At 40.1% G+C, this 23,226-nt stretch overlaps 1 protein-coding gene across 3 annotated transcripts in view; it reads right to left on the bottom strand.

Moving 5' to 3' along the window:
• The window catches only part of DCAF5 (DDB1 and CUL4 associated factor 5), a 96,207-nt gene that overhangs the window by 48,741 nt on the left and 24,240 nt on the right, over window positions 1-23,226 (bottom strand). For 2 of the 3 annotated variants that reach the window (XM_055437300.2, XM_055437298.2), the window contains exons 2-5: window positions 21,985-22,128; window positions 18,878-18,914; window positions 17,846-17,985; window positions 15,954-16,083 (exon numbers count right to left, since the gene is read on the bottom strand). In XM_055437300.2, the coding sequence (XP_055293275.2) occupies window positions 15,954-16,083; window positions 17,846-17,985; window positions 18,878-18,914; window positions 21,985-22,096 (419 nt within the window). In that variant the 5' untranslated portion in view covers window positions 22,097-22,128. The remainder of the gene's footprint in view (window positions 1-15,953; window positions 16,084-17,845; window positions 17,986-18,877; window positions 18,915-21,984; window positions 22,129-23,226) is intronic. The other variant, XM_055437299.2, reaches the window with a different exon arrangement.

The following is a 23,226-nucleotide window of genomic DNA, read 5'->3' as shown; positions in this document are numbered from 1 at the left end:
CTGGGGCAGGCTCAGCAGTTGTGGTGCACGGGCTTAGTTGCTCCACAGCACATGGGGTGCTCCCGGATCTGAGATAAACCGGTGCCTCTTGCAATGGCAGGTGGACCCTTCACCACTAAGTCACCAGGGAAGCCTTCTTTCTTTCTTTTTTGAAGTCTAGTTGATTTACAACGTTGTGTTAGTTTCTGGTGTACAGCAAAGTGATTCAGTTATATATATATGTGTGTGTGTATATATTCTTTTCCATCATAGTTTATTATAGGATATTGGATATAGTTCCCTGTGCTCAACAGTAGGACCTTGCTGTTTATCTATTTTATATAGAGCAGTTTGTATCTGCTAATCCCAAACTCCTAATTTATCCCTCTCCCCTTTGGTATCTAAGTCTGTTTTCTATGTCTGTGAGTCTGTTTCTGTTTTGTAAGATTCCACATATAAGTCACATCATATGGTACTTGTCTTTCTTTCTGATTTACTTAGTATGATAATCTCTAGGTCTGTCCATAATGCTGCCAATGGCATTATTTCATTTTCATGGCTATACAGTATCCCACTATATATATATACATTATATACACATATACATAATATATATACACACCCCTCACATCTTCCTTTTTAAAAATGATCATGCTGCACACGTGCCTGCAGGATCTTACTTCCCCAACCAAGGATTGAACCTGGGGCCACAGTAGTGAAAGCACTGAGCCCCAATCACTGGACTGTCAGGGAAATCCCTAGCACATCTTCCTCAACCATTCTTTTATGTGAGTTGGAAGGGGAAGAACCTGGGCTTTCAGGTACTGCAGTGCCTCTAATCACCACCTTCCAGAACAGGGGCATCACGCCCAGAGCTGAAGTGATCTACAGCCCATGTTTTTGTCTTTGGCTCAGCAGATCCCAAAAGCCACATACAACTAACCAAGATGTCAACCCTATGCAAGATCCCAAAATGAAGTAAGAGGCAGTGCCGTAACAGATTTGTCCCAGGACACTCGTGATTTTTCTGTAGAATTAGGGACTCAGCATTTAGTTCATCAGATGACTTGCTTATTCAAAAAACCCCCCTTTACTGCAAGCTGTGGAAAATAGAGAAGGGTTTTATAAGAAGTCATTTAATCTTCATCCTAAGTTATTAAGGGTTCTACCTTCTGACAGATGTTACAAAGCATCATCCCTGACCTCACAGTGCAGAAAGCTGGAGAGGGAGAGTTTAATGAATACAGGTTGGCAGGAGGAAAGAAAAAGTCAGGGGAAGGCGGGAGACTGAGATGGCAGTTGCTACAGCAACAGTTAGGGTGCAGAAGGAGTGGGTGGGAATACAGGCAGGTAAACAGGCAGTCCCTGATGGCAGAAGAAGAAACTAGGTGGGTGTGCTGACTGTCAGAGAACAAGGCCACAAAGCCAGAGGGTTGTTAAAGGGGAAAGAGGCAAAGCCTAGAAAAAATGCTAAGCAGAAGAGGGTTTGAAAACAAGAATCACAATTTGATCCCTTCTACAAGAACACTTATGCAAACAGTGGGAAACAGGAGGAGAGAGGAATGCAGTGGGAAGGCCAAAGTGCTGACTGTTGAGACATGATTACAGGAAGACACCCTGTTTCATGCAGAAGCTGCTTACCGAGAGTGTCCAAAAATCAAAGTCAGTTCTAGTTGGCAAAAATATAAATGCCTTAAGATAATGGTTTTCAAACTTTTTTATAGTAACCTTTTATAATAAGCTTATTTTATACTGTATTCCAGTACACCCACATTTATTTAGCATAAATTCATTAAACTTGCCATCTACTGTGTGCAGTGCACTGATTTTCCGTTTTCCATTTAATAAATACTTGTGACCACCTAAATCAATTCCATGGCCCTATGGATTACTGAACGAGTTTCCTACCTTGTTTTCATGCCTCTACTCTTGGCCCATCCTCCAGTTCATCCTGAATATGACAGCCAGAGGGGTGCTGAACCATGAGTCAGACTGTGTCATTCATTTGCCAGTGGATTTCAACCAGGTTAAAACTCAAATTCTTTATAATGCCAACAGAGATCTCAGACACCTCTCCCCACCGATCCCTCATGTCTCTGACTCTACCTCCTGGCACTCTTTTTCCCTGACCCTACTTCAACCACATGATGCCTCCTTAGAACACATCCAACATCTACTTTAGGGTCATTGTACTTGTAAATCCTGAGGGAATGTTCCTCCCCAGATATGAACATGGTTCATTCATTTACTTCTTTATTCAAATATCCTCCTCAATTAGCAGGTCCTGATACCCTATGCAAAAATGAAACTTCCCCAATGCTCCCTGTCTCCCTTGCCTGTTTAGTTTCTACCAATGAATCACCATCTTACACACCATTTATTTTGTTTCTTATTTGTCCTTTCCCACTAGATTACCTTTTAAATCGCTTCCTGTGCATTCCAAGTGCTTAAACAGTGGCAGACATGTAACAATACTGAATAAATAGATGCTGCATGATCTAATGAATCATGAGCAGCAATCTGAAACGCTCTAACTTTAGAACATTTAAAAAAAAGGCTCCACAAAGGTTTACCTGGCTCCTGACATTTGTCTGCTCATAAAACCTAATCTTGAGAGGCAAGCAACAGAGCAGCAGAAAAATCAAAGAAACAGCAGGAGGCTTGGAGAACATCTAAGTCAAAGTTTTCTATTACAGGCAAAGAACTGTGGCCCAGAAAGTAAAATGATTTGCCAATGACCACTCAGGTCTTCTCTGCACTGACACCACCACACATCCCTCAAATGAGTTAAATTTATCTGCCTGCTAATAAGTAGTCAACAAGAAGGAATAGTTTAATAGGTAAACACGTATCTTAATTATATCTTGTACTTTAAAGCAAGTTTCTGGTATTTGTAGAATACAAGTTCAAAAGGAAAACTAATAGTTAAACTTTAGGAAGTCAATTACAAGCTAAAAAAAAAAAAAGAAAATTCATTTACCCATTTTCAGAAAGTAGACAGTGAATTCTATAGGCTTTGAACACATGCCCTACCCAATCATATCTAAAATTAGGTAGTGATAAACATTTAGTTTGATGGATATACTGAGACCAACAAGAAGATACGTCAATCAAACTAGCATTTGGTTAACTTATTTTTATACCTTTCACTTTATTTTCCAAGTTTTCCTACAATGAACATAAACTTCTGTAATCAGAAGAAAATACATTATTCTAAAATGTCATCTCAAACATATTCCTTCTTTAATTAAGGGACAATAGAAGATAGCTTTGAGAGAAGTATGAGAGAGGAGTTTAAAGAGCTTAACTGAAACTTCAGATAATATGCTGCCCTACAGGATTCTGGTGCAGACGCAAATCTGAAATTAAGACATTGTTCTAAATTCTTTAAAAGACAGTTAAAAATTTGTAAAGGACTCTAAAACCCTCACCATCCTTCTCAATGAAGGCAAATAATATCCCTCCTTTGAAAGGATTTTAAGTAATAAACAGGCCCCACTTTGGTTAGCACTGGACACAGTACCAGGTTAGATATGACACTACATTTAGTTTGGTTTCTCTTTGCAGATACACCATCCCTCTCTCTGCAGATACACCATCCCACTTCCCAGGTACCTATAAATAAATGGCAAAGCGTATTATTGGAATAAAAAACCAATTCAAAGTGTAAAGTATTTTATGTACAATCCAGAAACATTAGCAAGGTTCCTGGAAAGTCTTCCATACATGGGTAAATTCATGCATAAATGAAGCCAAGATATCCCTGTCTAAAATACGTGACTCACAACAGATAAAGTACAAATGGTCAAAACTAAGATCACAAAATAAAAAGTTCAAACTATGAAGAATTCACCGAAGGAATCAGATCACAACAGATACCCTTGAAGAAGCAACACGTTTTTCATTAAATTTAATTTCCAAAATGTTTACGTGTACATTGTATCAATTAATCATTAAAATAACCCTATAAGGTGGACAGTGAAGGTAACATTATTTTCATCTCAAACTGGAGGAGACCTAGGTCCTAAATGTTTATATGACTTGGCCCTGACCATACAATAAATAAGAAGCAGAATGGAGCCAACAAGTTGTTTTCTGCTTCTTGGTTCAACAAGAATTCACAGACTACACGGTGGAGATGAATTATTCCTCCAGCAAAAAGAACAGCATCAGATGACAATGCATCAAGGCCAGAAGGATTCATCTAAGTAATTCACTTCAGATCTCTCCCTGTAGTTCAGTAACTCATATATGTATGCCTTTACTGAATAACTATTTATTGAAAACCTGCTAACTATTCTAGATACTATGCTAAGCACATGGATTTAAAGAAGAAATAAGATGGAAAAGACATCCTCAAGAATTAATGAGGGATAAGAAAGCTATCAGTTTCCTTCTATAATATGAACAATGTTGTAATAAGGGGAGTATGTGCTGTGCGAGACATAGGAAGAATATCTATCCCTCCACTGGGAACACAGGAGAGGAGCAGTCACAAAGGACTTCCTAGAAGAAAAATCTAAGTTGACTCTTCACAGAGGGGGTCAGAGAGATGACTCAAGTTCTTAACTGGCAAAAGAAACAAGATACATCTGGATATGTTAATACATGGATAAACTCCCAAAACATACTGATGGGTGAAATAGTCAAGCTGTAGAATAACTGCAGAGCAGTACATCACCCGTGTGAAAACATACCTCCATATAGAAACAAAAATCATGTGTTTTCCATAGATACATGTATAAGCATATAAAACCAAAGAAAAAGTTCTGGAAGCATATACAAAGTTTAACATTCATTACCCATAGGAAAGGGGGCAGGAGACCAGGATTGGAAGTAGTCAGGAGGAATTTTAGCCTTATTTATAATTTTAAAAGGAGAATAAGTAAGTTTGTTTAAAGAAATTTAGTCTGTTCAACTTGAAAAAAAAATAAATAAAATTGGATTATTTGATTAAAAAAAAATAAAAGACAAAATAAAATAAAATAAAATAAACTTCAGTTCAAAAAAAAATTAATAAATAAATAAAATTTACCCAATTTGGCTCCATAAACACCCCAAAGCATATTACAATAATATTTATTCTCTCAGAATAAGAGGATCTAAAAAGTTGTGCGATGTAGGATTTAAAATATATTTAGTATTATAGAGTATTTGTAGCTGAAGTGCAGTGATGTTTTGGATTGTTTCAAAGTAACCTGACTGTTTTCGGGGAGACCGGGTAAAGAGGAAACAGGATTGTTCATATGCAGGTCATTACTGAAGTTCAGTGATGAGTAAATTAAGCTGCTCATACTCTTCAATTTACTTTTGTGTGCATCTAATTTTCTATAATAAAATGCTTTTTTGAAAAAAAAAAAAAATTAAAAGGAGAATGCTATTATGTATTACTTACATTTAACTTTTTATTTTGAAATAATTATAGATTCAGAGGAATCTAGGGTTTCCCTGGTGGCTCAGATGAAAGAATCTGCCTGCAATGCAGGTGACCCAGTTCAGTCCCTGGGCCAGGAAGAGCCCCTGGAGAAAGGAATGGCAACTCATTCCAGTATTCTTGCCTAGAGAATCCCATGGGCAGAGGAACCTGGCGGGCTACAGTCCATGTGGTTGCAGAGTCAGACATGACAAGAGTGACACTCATTCTCAGAGGAATTTGCAAAGAAATTTTCTTGTAAAAGGAGTTTTCAAAGAATAAAAATCATATGATCATCTCAAGAGAGATGCAGAAGAAGCTTCTGACAAAATTCAACCACCATTTATAATAAAACTCTCCAGAAGTGGATGTAAAGGGAACATATCTCAACATAATAGGGGCCATATGTGACAAACGTACAGCTAATATCATACTCAACAGTGAAAAGTTGAAAGTATTTCCTCTAAGATCAGGAACAAAACAAGAATGGCCACTTTTGCCATTTTTATGCAGCATAGTTTTGAAGACCTAGCCACAGAAATCAGAAAAGAAAAAGAAATAAAAGGGAATCCAAATTGGAAAGGAGAAAGTAACATAGTCACTGTTTGCTAATAATATGATACTATATATAGAAAATCAAGAAGGTTCTTTGAACCCTTTACCCAGACTCTCCCAGTGTTACCACCTTGTGTAACTATAGTATGATATCAAAACCAGGAAATTTACATTGGTACAGTCTATAGAGCTTATTCAGATTTTGTCAGCTATACATGTACTCATTTGTGTGTGTGTGTGTTGCACTATGCAATTGTATCACATGTATAACTTCAAGTAGTCACCACCACAATACTTATGTGTACCATCACCACAAGACTTCCTTTTATAGCCACATCCACCCCTTCTACCACTAACCCTAACACCTGGCAATGACTAATTTGTTCTCCATCTCACGAATGTTACATTAGCTCATGAACGTTATATAAATGGAAGCATTCAGTATGTATCCTTTTGAGATTGGCTTTTTTATGTAGCATAGTTCACTTAAGGTTTATCCAAATTGTTAGACATATCAACCGTTCAGTTTTTTCTTTTTATTGCTGAGTAGTATTCTATGGTATAAACGCACTACAGTTTTATTATTATTTTTTTAAACTACTCACAGATTGAAAAAATATATGGGTAGTTTCCAGCTTTTGGCTATTATGAATGAAGCTGCTATGAACATTCATGTACAAGTTGCTATATGAAAATAAGTCTTTCTCACTCTTGGATAAACACCCAAGAGTAAAACTGCTGGGTCAGATAATAAGTTCATTTTTAATTTATAAAGGAACTACCAAAACACTTTCTACACATTCTGTACTATTTTACATTCCTACTCACAATGTATGAGTGATTCAGTTTCTCCACATCTTCACCAGCATTACTTGTATTTTAAAAAGCTGAACTGAGAAGTCGGTCAATGTATTTTAAAACAAAAGACAAACCCAGACATTTTTGGCTTCCCCAGTACTCTTGCCTAGAAAATCCCATGGATGGAGGAGCCTGGTAGGCTGCAGTCCGTGGGGTCGCTAAGGGTCGGAGACGACTGAGCAACTTCACTTTCACTTTTCACTTTCACACATTGGAGAAGGAAATGGCAACCCACTCCAGTGTTCTTGCCTGGAGAATCCCAGGGATGGGGGAGCCTGGTGGGCTTCTGTCTATGGGGTCACACAGAGTCGGACACGACTGAAGTGACTTAGCAGCAGCAGCAGCAGCAGCAGCATGGATATATACAATACCACCTATGAAATATTTTTGTAACCCCCGCCAAAAAGAATCAAACCTAAAACTGTTTTAGTCCCTAGACCTAATACCAATTTATGAAAAAAAATGAGGGAACATGCTAAATGATGGTATAAACCTAAAACTGTTTTAGTCCCTAGGCCTAATACCAGTTTATGAAAAAAAATGAGGGAACATGCTAAATGATGGTATAAACATGCAATCAGTACAGCTGCCCCTTGGCATCTATGGGGGATTGGATCCAGGAACCCCACAGATATAGATATAGAACCCAAGGATACTAAGGGCCTCCTGTATAATCTAATATGTGAGAAATTCCGTAAAATAAACAATCCAGTTTATTTAACAAATAAGTTACAAGAGAAAAAAATGAAAAGTAGAAGTATCCATAGACTAAAAAAGACTTAGAAGTCATGTCAACTAACTGTGTGGTACAGACCTTATTCAAATCTCGATCCATAAGATCCAACTGTAACACTCAGGAGGCAATTAAGGAAACGTAAACACTAAATATGCAATGGTATTAAGGAATTATTGTTAATTTTTTAGGTGTGATAATAATATTATGATTTTTAAAAGAATTATCTTTTCATGGAAAGTAATAGGGTAGTTCCTCAGAAAGTTTAACATAGGATCACCATATGATCCAGCAATTTACACTCTTAGGGATGGAACCAAAAGAATCAAAAACAGGTACTCAAACACTTATTCATAAACCTTAATAGTAGCACTATTCACAATAGCCAAAAGGTAAACGACTCAAATGTCCACCAGTAGGTGGATAAACAAAATGTGGTATATACATCCATACAGTAGAAAAGTATTCAGCCATTAAGAAGAATGAAATACTGTACTGATACATGCTACAATGTGGATGAATCTCAAAAATTTTATTCTAAGTAAAAGAGGCAGACTAAAGGTCATAGCCATGACACGTAAATCCATAGATACAGAAAGTAGACTTGTGGTGGCCAAAAACTAGGGGAGAAGTATTCTTGGGAGTAACTGCTTAATGGGTGTGGGTTTTATTTTGGAATGATAAAAATGCTTTGGAACTAGATAGAGGTGGTAGTTGCACAACACTGTGAATGAACTAAATGCCACTAAAGTTTTCACTTTAAAATAGCTAATTTTAACTATTTAATTTTATATCAGGTAAATTTTATCTCAATTTTTAAAAAAGAATATCTTTCAGAGATACATACTATTTACAGGGGAAATAATACAAAGTTACATGGAAATGGAGTCATCTCAGTGGAAGAATAAATGAAGTAAGATTGTTCATGGGTTAATTAATGAAGCTGGGTGCTAGGTGTAATGGAGTTTATTTTACTATTTCCCTGTGTGTGTGTGAGACAGAGAATTTTTAAACATAAAACATTTTTTAAAAAGGAAAAGAGTCAAGATTTGATTTTAAAGTAAAAATATCTACTTGATTTAGGGGTGTGGTATCACCTCCCCCTGAGTAAGAGGAGTTGGGAAGTATTAAAGGGAGGATACGAAGTGGAACATGCTTCCACAACTCCTATCCATCCACCAGGCATTCCCCAGACGCTCTGGTCTGAAGCTAAGCCTCTTGCTATAAAAAGGCACATTTGTGTTGGTGAGGATGAATAGACACAGGGAAGCTCTGGCCTAAAGCAGGAAGACCCTGGGTCCAAATGAACACAGCAGCAAATTCAACACAGATCTCTGAAAAATCACAGCTTCCACCTTGCAGGATAAGCAAAGTTGCCTAATCACCTGGGGTATGTATTAAAAAATGGCAGATTCACAGGGTCTGCCCTGGATTGACAGCACTTTAACAATCTCCCCGGGTGATTCTGATGCCCTCTGAAATTTGAGAATTACTGGGTTAGGATAATGGGGCCCTGGTGTCTTCTTGCAGCGAAGCTGATTCTAGAGCTCCACCTTGTGGCCCAAACACTAGAAAGCAATTTTGCCAGAATTCTTGACTTCCTTATATTGCTAATAGAGTCGGACACGACTGAGCGACTGAACTGAACTGAACTGAACTGAACTGAACTAATTGACAACCTCCTCTAAGGGTTTATTCTCTACAGATGACATTTTGATCCATGCTATTACACTCAGGAAGTTAATGAAAACACTACAGAGCGCTAGCTCTGAAAATACATACTATTTCAGGATGAGTGTAACACTGCACTCACTCACTATTTACTGAAGGTCATAACATTCTAAGCATTGTGCTAGGCAACAGATACAAAACATGGCCCTGTCTTTAAAAATCCACAGAAAAACATGCAAAGTAATAGTACAGATTAAGACAAGTGCTTCCTTTCTTAGAAGCAATTACTCAACACTAGAAAGAAAAGACATAATCTTTTATCTGGAGATAAAACATAGTCATAGTAAAGATAATCAATGATGGAAAAAACGGTGACTAAGACATGCAACCTGGATGCCACAGACCCTAAGTACTTTACAGAGGCTCTGGAGAGTGATCCTTTCTGCCAGAAGTGAGGGAAAGCTTCATTCATTCAATACGTACTCTGCGCCAAAACTGGGCTAGGTGCTGGGGACACAGCGAGTAAAAAAAGGACGCTTTAAGAGAATGTCATGGGGAGATAGAGCAAGGATGTCTGCACTGATGGGCTGCCATGTGATCTTGGACCTTGAAGGGTAACTAGAATTTGAATAGGCAAAGAAAAGATAAATTCTCCTTTACGTGTGTTTTTAAGTAGAGGACAGGCTACAAGGGGAAAAGGGACACTGGCACCAGAGAAGGGGTTGACTGCTTAAGTTTCCATTTCGTCCATAAACTAGGTCATCCATTCATTCAAAAGAAAAAAAATTTCTTGGAGCATCCCGCATTACTGGTTCTGGGGAACATGGCCATAAACAAAGATAAGAAGCAGCCTCTAGAGCTCCTGGGTAGGGGAATGGCAAAAGTATGTTTGAGGACATGTGCCGTGTGCCAGAAGCAAGAGCAAGTTAAGAAGCTGGCCGACACCTTATGGAAAGAGTAATATTGACCTGAAATAGGGCAGAGGCTTGAAGAACTGAAAACAGTGGCCAGGCACTAACACAGAGCAAGGCTGGTTATGGCAGAGGGAGTAAGTAATAGAAGAGGCATATGGGACTCTGGGATTTTAGCCAGGATCATTACAAGAGTGATGGTGACATTAATAAAAGTAAAGAACTTAAGGAATATAGTCTCAGGGGGAAAACAAGCTTTTATTATGGGTTTAATAGATGGAACATTTGCCTGAGCACTGGATATGTTCATATAAAAAGTAAAGATGGGTGAGTGGGAGAGAAGAGAGAGAAAGCAGAGCATGAATGATTTTTTCTCCAGCCTTTGAAGCTGAACTCTTGGGCTCTATTTTCCCACAACAGTATGAACAGCCCTCAAAGGCAATGTGGCAGAGACTGCCTGGCTGTTCAGAAGATAGAGTTGCACTTAATTTGGTCTCTACAGAAGTAGGATTGGCACAGGCCCAGAGAAGAGATATCTAGGCCCCAAAGCCAGGTGAGTTACTAAGAGCAAGCAAGTCCTTTTTGAAAGCAGGAATTTGCATTTACTGACCATTTACACAACACGTAAAAGCACCAGCTTATGAGGTAAGTCTACAGGAATTCTTGGCTTGCCCTAGTTTTATTATTGAGTGGGAAAGAACCACTCTCTTTATTATCCTTGTCAAAGCAAGACATTGTTACCTGTCACAGAACTAACAGTTCCTGACAAAAACTGACAGAAACTATAAAGACATGAGAAAGGAGAAAAGTAGTGAGTAAGCAGACAGCTGAAACAGGCAATGAAAACGGCGAGACAAGGAGAGTAACAGCCGGAGAAACTTCACTTTTCCTTAATGCTTTGGCTGTTCAAGGAGCTCAGTTCTGAAAGCTGCCCAGAGGTCACTGAAACAGACCAAGCAAGACATCACAACTGGGACACGGGCAGTGATAAAGGAGAGGACGGTTGTAAAAAGATACCAGCAGAAACAGTTTACACGAAATGAATGAAACCTCATCCAAACTTGCAATTATACCTCTATATGTGAAGTTTTCTCTTATCCAGTCATTATACTCAAGTTACCTACCTATGGTCCGCTCGTTTGCACTAAAATCCCCAAAGCAAACCTTCAAATTCCGAAGACTACAGGGCCAGGGAAGTAATATAAATGAGAGGAAACCACCTGGGTTAAGACACGAAGGAGTGGTGGAACCTGTAACACGTCCTAAAGGTTTTAAGAGGAATCCGTGATTCAGCTTCGGCTATTGCCATATGAGAATAAAGGTCCAGTGATTTCAGGTCTTTTGACTTTTTCAAGAGATGTTAGAAATTTTGATTTTTTTCTGTGTAATTTTCTAAACACTATTACGTCATATAGGTCAAACAAAATATCCCTGTGGGTTGAATATGGCCTATGGGCAACTAGTTTACAACTTCTGTTCTAAAACTTTACAAAAGAAAAATTAATAGCATGTTCAGATTTCCAGGGTTAACAAAACAAAAAATTTGGAAAGTCAGTGTGCAAACTGGGGCTGGGCCATTACACAGTGGAAAGTGAGGCGTAAAGAGTAAAGGACTCAGACTTTAAAGCTGGATAGGTCTGTATTAGAAAAATTTGAGAGGAATTTTGACAAAGTTTTATTTCAAGGAAGCACAGATGAAAGAAAACTAGGATATACAGGGTCCGTAATTGATTTAAAAGGGGGAAGGAAATAATACACATATACACATGTTATTTCACCTCTCTGTATGTACCTTGACTTCTTTATCATTAAAATAGGAATAACAGAATTGATTTAATAAGGTTGTCATAGGATTAAAAAGGAATTATTCATAGAACTGTCATTATCTCCAGTAAGTCATGTTTAATATATGTCAGCTATTATTTATTATTATGAGGCACCGAGAGGTAAAGTAACATGCTCCAGATCCCAAGGCTATTAAGGTGTACTGCCTGGCTTTGAATCCAGGATGTACTTCAGACCCTACTCTTTAAACCATCAAGCTCTTCTGCCTCCGTTTAAAATCCGTACAAGTCAGTCAGATCAGATGATAACTGAAGTCCCTTCTAAAGCTGACACTTTATTCTAAAAGCCAGACCTCTAATCAGCTTATTTCAGGCAGCAGTGGGACAAACATAAACCTGTCCACACTCCTACGGGCTACCTGCTGAAGTGGAGAGACACAACTGAGGCTTGGGGTAGGGCAGGAAAGCCACTCAAGCATGGAACTAACCCTATGGCAAGGGAGGAAGGAAGAGGTATTCACTGTGAGCCCCCTTTGTTGTTCCACAGAGATATATTTGTTTCTAGGAAGCCAGTGGGCCACTCAACTAGGCCCAGAGCACACAGATGTGCCCAAGCTACTACAAGCTGGAAGTAGCTGAGAAGTTGGCTAAGGAACCACAATAGGCTCTAAATCAACAATCTTTAGAACACCGAGCAACTCATCTCCTTGGGACTCAAGTTTCTGTGAGAATGTGGTAAAAGCTCTCCTCGTTCCCAGAAAAAAATGCCACATGTGCTCACTCAGATACCCAAACACACATCATCCTACCCGCGATTATAAGGGGTTCACAAATTCTCGAAAATCTCTCCCTAGACATTAAAGTACCCCTGAAATAGATCATCTCTCCTGTTCTAGGCTTGTCCTCCCAGCTGATTCAGAAGTGGCCCAAGATTTGGGGGCTGGGGTTTCCAGGCAGCTGTGTTAGGAGACAAATCATCCACTGCAACGCGGCATAATTAATCTCACATGGAAAAGACAAAGGGCTGTCTCTTTTTCCCCACACCAACTTGTACTGAGAAAGTTCAAACAGAAAAGATCTGCACTTTAATCCCCAAACACTAGAGGATGTGACCCCAAGAATATTTCATAGCTTTTTTCTGCGTCGTATCCATAAAATTATAGAACCTTAGAAAAGATGAAAGAAACAGGCAAAAACATCCTAGTCTCCACAGCTTTGTGCTTCCTTTTACTCCAAGAAAGGACTCAGTCAAGAATGCCAATTAGCTTTACTAGATGACTTTTCTCCCATATGGGCTTTGAAAACTATAGGTTACCAAAGAAACCACATAACCTTATGCATACATGAAGTAATCAAAACAAGAACATAATATTTTCCCCCGTAAGACTTGTAACAGTTTATGTGTTAATGAAGGACTACGTGTTAATGAGATATATGTGGTCTTGTGCAGTTGAGAGGTTTGTAAATCAGTGTAGCCTTTCTTGGTGGTGGGAAAATTTTTGACAAGTTTTATTTTAAAAAGATATAAAAACATCCATTCTTTGTTTGATGCAGCAATTCCCTAGATATTTTGCAAAGGTAGGCCAAATATGTGTGACCAGGGTCAGTGAAACGTAGTTTATAATGGCCCAACAGGAAACAAGAAGTCTGGTTGTTGGGGACATCACATGAATGGAATACCAAGTAGTCATCAACAGAATATGCTAGATCTGTTGCGTGCTGATATGAAAAAAGCTGCAAGACATATTATTAATTGAAAAAAGAAGCTGAAAACAAGGTATTATTATGTGGTTCTTTTAGTTTAAATTCTTCTAAGGATATGTATTCTTTATGCTAGTTATATGCATTAAATTTTGTTCTTGACAGATACCTAAGAAACTGTTCACTGTAGTTACTTCTGGAGAAAGTGACTGCTATTGATGCTACTGCTAAGTTGCTTCAGTTGTGTCCGACTCTGTGCGACCCCATAGATGGCAGCCCACCAGGCTCCCCTGTCCCTGGGATCCTCCAGGCAAGAACACCGGAGTGGGCTGGAGAAAGTGTGACTAGAGACCAGCAAAGAGAAGAACTGTACTGACACAAAACATTTAAAAAACATACAAGCAGCAGAGATCAGCTTGAGATAGGATCTTCTTTTCATCTTTTTCTTTACATTTTTCTGGATACAGACCCTAAATTTAATAAGTGTTACTATAAAAGTATAGGAGCAATCTCACTTAGAATTTTTTAAAGAGAAAGAAGAAACACTAAACATGTTTAGTGAAGGGATAAGTAGAAAGGGGAGGAGGGCCTAAATACAATGCACAGTAGGAAGCTGGTGGAGGAAAATCGGGAGAAGCATTAACATTCAACCACCCTCTTCTCTCAAGACACTGCTGACATCATGAGCTACTCAAGCTTTCCACTGGGGATGAATAGCTCAGGCCTCACTCCAGTTGCCAGCTATTCATTCTCAGTACGGGAGATAGCAGGCTGGGAGAAAGCTGGCATTAGTTAGTCCAAATTCTGCCTTTTGTGATGTGGACAAGGCAGAATAGTTGCTCCTAAAGAGCGCAAAGTGGAGAGAATGCTAAAGCTAAACACAGGAGACTGTCTTCCTGGTAGAGGACAAGCCTCCCTAAGCACACAGTGCAAAGGCACCACAGGGGTCCTGCTACTACATGCATTCCTGTCACACGGAAAAGGAAGAGCCAGGTGCACACGCCACAGAGAGCAGGAGAAACCTCTGTTGCCCTATGGAGCCTCAGGGATCCCCCCATAACAGCAGGGATCCCCTTCTGGGATTCCATAGTTCCAACCTCATCAGACTGCCCCATGGAGAGAATTAGCTAGGACTGAAAAATCACCAAGGAAGATAATCCTCTGTTCTTAATCGCCCCTTTCATCTGAGGCCCATGAAACAAACCATAACCTTGTTTACTCTGCATGAGACTCTTCTGCAATAGCGCCTTAAAGTGGGAAGTTACTGCCATGTGGAATTTTCAGAAGAGCCTAGCAAAGCATGCAAATCTTTCATAAAGCAAGGTTTGGCTTTATATGCCATAAAAGGTCATCTCTGCCCCGTGGGATTTAAGGAACATGAAAGAGGTTCCTACTTGCCCCAGCCACATATTTCTCTTAATGATGTCTGAAATTCGCCCATGAGTGATTTGAATCATCAGCTCAGAACTGTCCTAAGAGTCCTCTTTAACAGTGCAAACGCAAGGGGGACACACCCCTAACACTGCAGTGATAGCTCTTAACCTCTACTGTTGTAGTCACCGATCCTCTTGAGAAATGGAAAGAAAAAAAAAACAACGTCCTCCTCACAAAAACACACTTCAGTGAATACACAATATAATTTCCATGCAATTTGAGCGTTCACAGTTCTCCTGAAGTTCATATCCCCTTCAGTCTGGGGTTAAGAATCCCCAGTTCAGTAGTAATGAGTTTAATAAATCACCATAATTCCCCTTCCATGCATCTGGGGAACCATGGACCTAAAGACAGAAGGCAGTGCTAAAGCAAGGCTTCCCCATTGCGAAGTTTGCCTAGAATTGATCCTGTCTAGAGCCCAGATTCGGAGAAGGCAATGGCAAGCCACTCCAGTACTCTTGCCTAGAAAATCCCATGGACAGAGGAGCCTGGTAGGCTGCAGTCCATGGGGTCGCTACTAGTTGGACATGACTGAGCGACTTCACTTTCACGCGTTGGAGAAGGAAATGGCAACCCACTCCAGTGTTCTTGCCTGGAGAATCCCAGGGATGGCGGAGCCTTGTGGGCTGCCGTCTATGGGGTCGCACAGAGTTGGATACGACTGAAGCGACTTAGCAGCAGCAGAGCCCAGATTTCAATTTATGACTCTTCCTTAGCAAGGAGTGTGGATATATCACACTGCCTGCCCCTTGGGAATAGAGTTCTCTGGGCTTCAGAGAAACCAGGATACGTTAGGAGATGTCCAACTGAGATCAACTGCCAACCAGGTTTCCACGACACGTGCTGGCTGATTATATTCCTTGAGAGTTCAGGCAGGGAAAAGCGATAATACCTTCTGAATAAAAGGAGCTCACCTCTGAGGTTTTCGAATATCCCAGAGTCCCACTCCTTCCTTTGAATTGGCTGTGGCCAATAACCTGGGCTCCACAGGGTTAAACATGACACTGTGAAAGGCTGATGGATAGTTGGCCAGGCAGAAGGGCTCTGTGAAGAGAAAAATTCCGATCAGTCCACTCCAGGCACTTGTGGGCCAATGGCAGGTAGACAAGGAGGAGTGTGAAGGCAAGGAGGAGCACAGCCTTTAACAACTACGCCCGTAGGCCGGAACCCAATGCAGTACATCATCCCACTAGCATGCTTACTCACAAAGTCCCTACAAGTCCTGGCACACACCCTCGGTACACAGAAAGTCTGAAAACAGCAACTTAAACATATGCACAAAGTTTAAGCTGTAATACTGAGAAATACACATAGCACCTATTTAGACCCTATAACAAAAGAGAAATGGTCATTGTAACCAGGAAGGTAACCTGTTTCACAGTAAGTAAAACTGAATTCCTCATGAGCTAAAAAAGATTCACACTCAATTACTGGGAAGATTATTAAACCTTAATCCAAATTTACCAGCTTTAGAAATTAAGTTTTATAACTATATAGACTTAAAATAACAGTGCAGTTTTTCCTTCTGGCAATACTGCTCCCTAAATTGAAAAGAAAATGGCTTCAGACCAGAATTTTAAGATTTCATGTCCAATGTTGGAATACTTTAAAAAAAAAAAAAAAAGACATCTAATACTTGAACTTCTCTTGCATCCAGCCAGTTCCTATGTATATCAACTTCTCCTAGAAATCCTACAGCCTCTTGCATATACTAGCTGGCTCCAGGTGAGGAAGGAACCACTCTGCTGCCTGGGAGGACTCAATCCTGTGGAAGTTGTTTAGAATCAGTAGGCGGAAAGCACTCCTCAGTCTATGATTCCGTACAAGACACATCACAGGCCTCTGTGGGGGGAGAGGGCACAGGGAGCACTCAATCATCTCAGCCAGGAGGCAGTTCAGACAAAGGAGAATTTCATCTAGGAAGTAAACCATTACATTCAACCATAGATGCTGCTTTGGCTATCTTATCTTCCTGACCCTGAGAATAAGCCTGAATCTCGGTAACATATTAGATGCTCCGCACATAGAATAAAGACTCAGCCTGCCAGACAAGCAGGCAGGATAGTAACTTGGGTGCAGAGGCACGGTGCTGACAAAGCTGCGCCAAGAGTGGGGCTGTGGGTGGCACTGAGGGTCTGCTGGAGGAAAGAGCCTCCGAAGACAGTGACTGAAATCTCTCTGCAGGAAATGAGCTGAAAAGGTGAATTTCCTGAAGAACTTCAGAGAAAGTCAACAAGACAAATTCTTCATTTTACATTTCACAGATGCAAAGAAAACATTCAAAAGAGCAACTCACTCAGACTATCCCCCTTAAACAGAGTGTATCTGCAATCATTTTAAGTTTTTATACACAGTTAAGGTGAGGGTCTGTGGTTCTTCCAGCAAAATAACAATCCTGGAACTAGGATGCAACAAAGTGCACAACACCCCCATTCTCTTAAATAACCAAGAATATGTGCATTTCAGCACCATGAACACAGCTGGCCCTTGTGGATACCCTCCACAAACGAGGCACCACACATTCTATTCCTTGGGGCTACTACACAACAAGATACTGTGGTGTTTACACTAGTGAAAAGGTCTGTGGATCACAAGTGACTGGAAGAGGACTGGCAAAGGTGCCTCACTTCTGACTACTGAGGGGCAGGATGGGACCTCCAGAGACACACATTTATGGCCCCATGTGAGTTTCCTCTCCCTTTACAGCACTTCCGCTCAGGTTACTCAAGTCATAAACTGGATCTATGATGAAGCCAAAGTCAAACTCTGCAGCACAACCCAACTACTTTGTGCACAGGGGCCCTACCTCCATGGGGAGATTCCCGGATGTCCCAGATGAGAACCCGGCCATCATCGGAGGAGCTGGCAAAAATGTTGTCATTCACAGGGCTCACTGACAAGCCATACACCGCATCTTCATGAGCGAACACATCTAAGGTCTCACTGCTGAGAGAGAGAGAGCAGAGAGAGGCACACAGGCACACACAGAAACAGTGCAGAGTCCCAGCCCTCTAGTTCCAAGAATGAAGGTCTTTTCATTTCCAGGAGAAAGTCAACCCAGCTAAACCCAAAGGATGTTACATTTACTAAAAAGTAAAAAGCAGGTATTCAACTTTCAGGTTGAAAGAAAGAGGTATTATTAAAGAGACAAGACCTCACAAAAAGTTTGTTTTTTTGCCCTAATTGAGCGTATTTAAAAGTGACTCAAGGGAATTCCCTGGTAGTCCAGTGGTCAGGACTTGGTGCTTTCACTGCCAGGGCCCAGGTTCAATCCCTTGGTTGTGGAACTAAGATCCCCACTGTACTCCTCCCCACCACGTGCCCGCCAAAAAAGTGACTCAACATATGAGTTTCATGTTTTGACTTACTACAGAATGCATCTGTTTGTGTACAGAATTGGGGGGTGGTGCTGGATTTCCAACAAGTGAGGGAACACAATAAAGCAGCCCTGATGCCAGCAAAGGAAGAACAGGAATTCCGAAGTCTGGCATGTGAGAAATGCATGGCCCCAAAGCCAGGCTGCCTCAGTTCAGACCCGAACATCTCCATGCCTCAGTTTCCTAATTGAGATCATAACAGTATTGCCTCATAAAATTACTGTGAGGGTTAAGTGTTTCCTTCGCTTCTAACTTCGCCCTTTAAAATTTCACCAGAAAACTATAATTTTATATCAACTTTGTAAATTTTTTTATAAACCAAAATTTAATTTGAAAACTATTACTGTCTTTCAGCAAAAGACACACTTCAAAAAAAGAACTATTTTGGTCTAAAGTGATATCTGCCTTTCTTCATATGAAAAACAGAGTTAATCACTTTCACATATCAACAATCTATTTACCTTTCAACATCATGGAGGATAACTTGCTCATCATTTCCTGTAAGGAAAAAAGCAGACATTTGACAATTCCTGTAAAGTGGTCCCATTCATATTACAATTCAGTATGTTAAAGATTTCAGGGAAAACAAATGGACAAAGTCAGTGTTAATAAAAATTAAGAGTGCTAATTAGAAAAAAGGTTTATAAAAATCATTAAGAAGGATAGAATATACTTATAGAGAATTTTAAAAAGCATAATAGCAACTAGACATAACAAAATAACAATCTCCAAAACGCATTATCCAATGAATGATTAAAAAAACAAAAACAAAACAATGGCTCTTTAGGAAAAGAGTAAGTGATCATTGGCAAATCAATCAACTATTCCAAGCTAGTGTTTTTTTGTTTGTTCTTTATTTTTTTAACAAAATATTCATTATCTGTGAGACCTGGAGTAATATCTATTACTTTTCTATGTCTCAGAAAAACAGGAATAATTGTGTCTACTTAGTAGTAATTGTCAAGATAAAAGTGTAAAAGCATTCAGACTAGAACTAGGTCCCCCAACAAATGTTTGCTACTATTCACATCCTCATCATCTTTTACAGCATTAAAATTTAATGATGATTTAATTAAAATTTAACGATGATATACTAAATGACAGGAAAGTTTTTATCCACAACTTTTTTCTCTTGCATTCTCTTTATTCCATCAAGGCATCTAAAAATACTATACATTCATGATATGTGTAGTCCTGCCTTCAAGTGGTTTATATAACTAACAAACAAAAACTCCAAAATGAAGACAGTAAAAAAAATTTCCCACTCTATGCCAAAAGCATAAGCAGTGGAGATATGGCTGCTGCTGCTAAGTCACTTCAGTCGTGTCCGACTGTGCTGACCAGGCTCCGCCGTCCCTGGGATTCTCCAGGCAAGAACACTGGAGTGGGTTGCCATTTCCTTCTCCAATGTGTGAAATTGAAAAGTGAAAGTGAAGTCGCTCAGTCGTGTCCGACTAGTAGCGACCCCATGGACTGCAGCCCACCAGGCTCCTCTGTCCATGGGATTTTCTAGGCAAGAGTACTGGAGTGGTGGAGATATGGCTGCTGCTGCTGCTGCTGCGTCACTTCAGTCGTGTCCGACTCTGTGTGACCCCATAGACGGAAGCCCACCAGGGTCCCCCGTCCCCGGGATTCTCCAGGCAAGAACACTGGAGTGGGTTGCCATTTCCTTCTCCAATGTGTGAAAGTGAAAAGTGAAAGTGAACTCGCTCAGTCGTGTCCGACCCTTAGTGACCCCACGGACTGCAGCCTACCAGGCTCCTCCATCCATGGGATTTTCTAGGCAAGAGTACTGGAGTGGCTCGCCATTGCCTTCTCCGGGAGATATGGCTAGGTTATCTTAAAGTCCTCCCTGTAACTCTATTGTGGGTTCACATGAAGTAAATCAAACCCCTATCAATGCCTTATATATATATATATATATATAAAACAGGCACAGTGTGACGTGCTGGAGATCTGAGAGAAATAATATTGAGGAATTCACAGTCTACCTGCACAAACAATTAATAGTGACAAGATGGGTCATCGTGTAGTGACATGCTTTACTGTGGGGACACAGATAAAGGGGCAACTGTGTCCTTTATGAGCAGGGCGAAAGTACGTGGCAAATATGTTTCTATGGGAAAGGAGACACTTGAACAGAAACTCAGAATTCTAACCGATGAAGACTTAGGGTAATTGGTGGGTTGGACAATAATCATGGCCTGTGGAAAAGCAGTAATGGCACTTAAGATGGCAAGTGACTTAGGAATCTAGAGCACAAGATGCTGGGGAGGAAAAGGAGGCCAGGCAGGCGGACTGGGTTCAGACTTCATCCTGTGGACAGACACTGAAGGCCAAAGGTTCACAGGATTGATTCAACTTTTCAAAGAAAACCTGTATAAGCAATGAATAAGGAGATCCTGGTAGCAGAAATCACAGAAGGACACAGCAGTAGTCTAGGCCAAAAATGAGCACCTGAATCAGAGCAGTAGGTACAGCAACAGAACAGAAACTAAAGGATGAATATGAGGTTTTCAAAATATTAATAGCTGGTGACTTATGAGATGTAAAAAGGGCAGAAAGGCACATTTGACGCTGATTTTGAGATTTCTATTAGATTGAACCATATGAAATTGTCATTTTTGTAGGTTGAAAATGCTTCAATGTTAGCAGTTCCTTAAAAGTTAAACCTAACAATTTAGAAAATTACTTGAATGGTGACAATAACTAAGAAAGAGAATCCATGAAACAAGAGGAAATATTTGTGCAGGTGAGAAGGACTAAAATCTTAGTTTTAGATCTGCTGCATTTAAACTACTTTTGGAACACAAGGTAGATATCCAGTGGGGGAATCTGCAGTGCAGAAGAGAAAGTGTTAGTTGCTTAATCATGTCCAACTCCTTGTATTCCCATTGATTGTAGCCCGCCAGGTTCCTTTGTCCATGGAATTCTCCAGGCAAGAATACTGGAGTGGGTTGCCAGTCCCTTCTCCAGGGGATCTTCCCAACCCAGGGACTGAACCCTGGTCTCTTGCATTTCAGGAAGATTCTTTACTGTCTGAACTACCATGGAAGCAGAAGACAGGTTAGGCCTAGAAATGTAGTGGTCAGACAGGAGTGTGACTGACGGATGCCACCAAGAGGCTGGCTTGACGGCAAGCCATTCCAGTTATACCCCAACATAACGTGTTTTCAAACAGAAGCCACTGATGGGTCATAATACCAACTGGAATCACAACCTTTAAAATCTTTAAAAACAAAATAGAATAGGAAAAAAAATCAGAGTGAGTCACACATAGTAAAGTTAAGTACTTTCTCATTTGTATCTGTGTACCAGACTGCAATGTGAAGTTTTCTACCAAAAAAGACAGAAGAAACAAGAGCAAAGGAGAGAAGGGACAGACAGACATTATAGTCTGATATGTGTATCTAAACCGCTATCATACAGAGAAGACAAGCTATGGGAAACCGATATTTCCACAACTCAATGGGCTAAAGGAAAGAAAATTTGGAGTAATTTTAGCACTCCTTTATCTGAAATCCCAGCCATAGTCAATTTCCCAAGGGGAAATCTCCCTTCTGCTCACCTCCAGAGAATACTTTGGTGTTCCCACTGTTGAAAGCCAGGCAAAAAATGTTGGAATGATGCTCTCCTTTCAGCTGTATGGGCTTAACTCTGGAGTGGATAGCTTGTTCCATGTGCCATAGTAGAACCCGGCGATCATCTCCTCCTTGAGAGGGGAGCAAGAATCTAGGGTTAAAACAGCTGGCATTTCAAGGCCGACATTTTATTTTTTCCAGCCTGAATCTCATACTTTTCAAAACTGCATCTCCCCACCTCCGTGAGACTCTGATGAGGCACATAAACCCAGGACTCTATCCCCTTAATCATCAGTGGACATGTGGCCTCTAAGTCACTCACTTTTCCCCAGGAATTACATCTTGAACAGACAGACACAAATTTCTGAATTTCCAGAGACCCAGTCATTTATACATTTCTTCATTTGCTACCTAAAATTCGTCCACTAATTTTCCCCACTTTTTTTCTGGTCTAACAGAACCTGAGTTGCTTTCTACTGCTTGCAATCAAAGAACTCTAAAGAAATTATCCCAGAATTTAAAGCATAATAGTTTTCAAAGCACTCTCCTTGATGAGATCTCACTGACTATGGGAGACAAAGGATAACTGAGGAATTGCCTGTCACAGCAGCAGGATCATGACAGAACTTGGCTCTCATGAAGCTCAGTCCAGCTCTTTCCTCTGCACAACTCTCTATAGTCTGAGCAGAACGAGCAATATTCTACTGCATGCACCAGCTCCTAGAGAATGAGAAGATGCATGTTCTACATATTCCTTATTTTTGCAAATGCATTATACACATCTGGAAGGAGGAACAATGGACTGTTAAAGGGTTTACTACTTCCAGGGAGTAGGATTAAAAGAGAGGTAGAAGACATGTTAGAAAGTTTTTACTTTTACTTTATAGATTTGGCACGGACGGCTTGACTCTTTATAATAAGCCTATATTATATTCCTAATAAAAATGTAACTTACAACAGGGCAAAAAAACAGTAAGTTCTATACTTCCGCCTCCCCTTCTCCATTCAATATAATAGCTACAAACTGTATCACAATCATACAAGAGCTACCACTAGATGCAACCACTAAATCATAAGTCTATAAGAACTAACACAGAAAGATGACCAAAGGTCTTCGTCAGGGAAAACATGAAGTGTAAAACAGTATGCATACCAACATCCTTTTGTGTAAAAGAAATTTTTAAAAAGCTCCATGACAGTAGGAACCTTGTCAGTTTTGTTCACTGAAG

The sequence above is a fragment of the Moschus berezovskii genome, chromosome 9, assembly GCF_049115385.1.
Source record: "Moschus berezovskii isolate FMDL1 chromosome 9, NW_MosBer_1.0, whole genome shotgun sequence".
Lineage (NCBI taxonomy): Eukaryota > Metazoa > Chordata > Mammalia > Artiodactyla > Moschidae > Moschus > Moschus berezovskii.
This window is presented reverse-complemented; position numbering and strand designations above follow the sequence as displayed.